Raw genomic sequence first — 3,531 nt, 5'->3', positions numbered from 1 at the left:
ATTTTGCAAAATTCTGCTTTGAAATCAGTACGGCTGATTGTTTACTGTTAAATTTCTTCTATCTGGATTCAACATAAAATTTGCAGGAATTTATGATTTCAATAATGTGTTCTGCATGTCATGGAATATAAGAGGTTTACCGGTAAACTGTTCCTTCCCATTTTTCTTTTTCTCTTCTTTGATGCTATCATTTGATTGAAACAAGCAAAAGAATCAAGGCAACAAAAGAAATACAAGGGAAGAAAATTTGATTTACTAGAATTTAAAAGAATTACAAAAGATGCTTCAAGATGACTATTATCAACTGAGAATGCAAATTCAAGCATTTCTGTCCAGTGATCTGGATGAGGCAAAAAATTTTAATCAGATCCGGGAAGCAATTTGATGCTGGTTGTTCCAAAACGTCTACCTGCTGCAGGAATTATTCGGGATGGTGAGAGAACCTCAGCAAAAGATATGTTATATGAATCTGTGCCTAATCGACTCTGTAACCATCCTCTGCTTCCAGAAAATCCATCTGCTACAATCCAGCAGTTCTTAAAGCCAAGACTTGTCAGTGCTCTGGCAACTGTTTTTGCTGAATCTGAGTACCTGAATATCTCAAGGCATTCAAGTTAAAAGCAAGCAAAAACAAGAAAGTAAGAAATTTTTGGATCTTTAATGCAGAACTATAATATCAATTATAAGAGAAAAAGCAAGTACGAAGAACCCACGAGTCCAAGATAACAATGTTGGAGCCTTTGTTGATTTTCTTAAGATATGAAATCTTCAAAGCAGCCATTTCAGCTTCTACTTTCTTTACATTTCTTACAAGGCTTCTCAACTTGCTTGGCAGCTCTTCCAAACTGAAACATCAGAGGAAATGATAACTTAGCATTAAAAATGCTGATCTAAACTGTAATAATAACCATAAAAGAAGGTACAATATAAGTCAAGAATTACAGGTTGCACACATCCATGGAGGATTCTGAACCTTCTAATGCATTGCTTAATCTCAGAAGGATTTCTAGAATGCCCAGTCCAACTGCTTGTCTTGTTAGGGAGAGTAGAAATCAATTGACAATGACTTTTGCATCTTTTAAAATTTTTTACTATAAAGATGATAGTAATATTTCTAAGAAAAGAAAGGTATAGAAAAGTCACATGCTGTCTGCTAAATGGTCCCTGTCATCATATATCTTCTTATCTTCTAAATTATCATGCAGTAATAGTCTTAATATTCTTGACTTTTCAGTTTTGTAACAAAAAAGAAATGAATGAACTGAAGCAAACAGATTTATACTCACGGAATTGCAATCATCTTGTTCTTAGCATTTGAGGGAAGGCTGGGGATGCCAGCCTTGTCCTTGTCCTTCTCTGATCGAATGTCGATCATAACATAATTACTTGCAGACACTAGATCAAGGGTTTGAGCAGGAGTAAGCTTGCCTAAATTGTCACAAAGATACATGGATTAGCCCCACTTCATAACATTAATTTCCCATTATCCCATAGCTTCCTCTAATACAAACTTGAAAAGGCTAAACTAGAAGGAACACGAAATAAAGGCTTATATTCAATACTGAACCAGCAATTGAAATTTTTAAAAGGAATACTTTGGTGCTCCAAATATAATCTAATTTTACTTCATTATCACTTGTCTACATCTATTTGTATAATTTTACACAAGCCTCCCCACATGAAGAGAAACATTACACCTTTGTAACCACGGAAGCTGAAGGAGATGAAGGACCATGTGGGAGGAAAGAGCAGATATGCAATAAAAATTGCTCCAGCACCTCCTACAATCACAACAGGATCTGCTGACAAAATGGTTTCGACAGTTGAGGAAGCTATAGGTTTCACCTCTTCAATTACCTTGGTGGTCCGTTGTGCAGCATCAGCCACTGTCTGTGTTCAAAAGGGTCACACATTTTATGGATAAAAGCAAAAATATTTTCCCAAATTCTCATAATTACTTATGATGAAATAACTCAAAACAAAATTGAAATTGATATGAGGTTATTCATCAAACTCTTAAACAGCCTTGTTTGAATAACATGTTGAAGATTAAAAAAAAAAAAAAAAAAAACTTACTATTAAAATGTCAAAATACAGTCATAAGTACAACACAACAGGCTTACTAGATTCTAAACAGATCATTAACTCAGTTGATTTTGAAGTATTCACAAGTCCAAGACAATGATACCAAACGCAAACAGATCAGAATTGCAACAGTTTTCCAATGTGGGCATTTTAATCCATTGTTCAATCAATAATCATCAATTATAGTCATTCCATTTTTAATTCTTCGGATAAACCATTGCAATTAAATCAATTCAAATAACAACTCACAAACTAATCATTTAAAACCTAAGGAATGTTCCACTACTGCGTTGATACAATTTCAACTAGGGCAATGAAACGGGTTTCAATTTCCATAAATGCTGGTAAAATCCAATTCTCCAAAGCAACACAAGAAAATCAAGACTCCATAATTAATGGGAAAAGAAAATGAAGCTGAAAAATTGAAAGGTCCAACCTTAGCAGCAGAAAGAACTGGTTGTGTGTCAATGCCAGAGCTTTGAATTGCTTCTTGGGCTTTCTTTGAGGCCTCTGAAATTGCAGGAGAAGCAATCTTCAATGCTTGATCCCCAGCTTGCCTTACAATTGGCAATGCTGCGTCTACGCCAGGCTTCAAAGAATCACTAACAATCCCAAAAACACGTTGCGCAGTGTCCAAGAAACCTGAACCAACTTCCTGAACCTGATCAATTGTCTTCTCCACCTATCAAAATTACAAAGAAGAACCATATTCAAGAAAAGGGTATCAATTAAAAAAGCTATTTCTTGCAGAAAGTACAAGTTCTTACATCAGTGAGAGAGGAGACAATCTGATCTTTGGAAAGAGCGAAAGCTTTGGCTTCATGAGAAGGTGTGAAGACAGCCAAGAAAGAGATGGTGGTTGAAGTTGGGAGTGAAACAGAGATGGGTCTCAAGAGAGGTTTAAAGAAAGAAGGTTTGGAAGGTGAAGTAGCTGAGGGAGAAGGCGGAAGAAAAAGTCTTGCAGTGGGAGAAGAAAAAGATGAACTCAGGGCCATTTCAGCTGCCACAGTTGGGCTAGCTACAGAGTGTGGTGTGTGAAATTTTGGGCAGTAGGATTGAATGTAAGGCTGATGGGTAGCGTACGAGGATTGTGTGATAGAGAAATTGAAGAATTTTTGGCCAATAAAAGGGAAAAATGATTGGCCCATCATATCCCAGTTGTCCAATTGAAGAATTCACTGAAACCACCCACAATTCTCTATACATTGGCATTCTTGTGGGAACCTACAATTTTTATTTATTTATTTATTTTTCTCACACTACCTTTCCTACACTCTGCTGATTTCATGTTTTGGTGGGCGGAGTTCACCCCTTTTTTCTTTAATTTTCTTTTCCTCTAATGTAAAAACAAAAAGTTCTTAAATTAAAGATATTGGTTTTTTTTTTTTTAATCCTGTTCATAAACTGAAAATTATTTTTTTTTGAAATGGGAAATAATACAATTTT

General features: G+C 35.5%; 1 protein-coding gene across 1 annotated transcript; it reads right to left on the bottom strand.

Annotated features, from left to right (window-relative positions):
• Positions 1-234: 234 nt before the first annotated feature.
• Positions 235-3,179, bottom strand: LOC110652443 (calcium sensing receptor, chloroplastic). The gene is made up of 6 exons (XM_058136946.1): positions 2,853-3,179; positions 2,522-2,767; positions 1,698-1,890; positions 1,287-1,428; positions 714-845; positions 235-591 (listed from the first exon to the last, which is right to left on the bottom strand). The coding sequence occupies exons 1-6, from the start codon at positions 3,078-3,080 to the stop codon at positions 360-362; spliced, it is 1,173 nt and encodes a 390-aa protein (XP_057992929.1). The 5' UTR covers positions 3,081-3,179; the 3' UTR covers positions 235-359.
• Between the last annotated feature and the right edge of the window lie 352 nt (positions 3,180-3,531).

This window comes from Hevea brasiliensis, chromosome 2 (genome assembly GCF_030052815.1).
Source record: "Hevea brasiliensis isolate MT/VB/25A 57/8 chromosome 2, ASM3005281v1, whole genome shotgun sequence".
Taxonomy (NCBI): domain Eukaryota; kingdom Viridiplantae; phylum Streptophyta; class Magnoliopsida; order Malpighiales; family Euphorbiaceae; genus Hevea; species Hevea brasiliensis.
This window is presented reverse-complemented; position numbering and strand designations above follow the sequence as displayed.

Bases quoted from the DNA above. Each gene is read 5' to 3' on its own strand.
- LOC110652443 (XM_058136946.1), bottom strand. From the start codon at position 3,080: ATGGCCCTGAGTTCATCTTTTTCTTCTCCCACTGCAAGACTTTTTCTT. The intron at 1,891-2,521 runs GTTGGACCTTTC...TTTTGAACACAG, and splicing joins CAGTTCTTTCTGCTGCTAAG to ACAGTGGCTGATGCTGCACA. The intron at 592-713 runs GTGGGTTCTTCG...TGAGATATTCAG, and splicing joins AACATTGTTATCTTGGACTC to GTACTCAGATTCAGCAAAAA.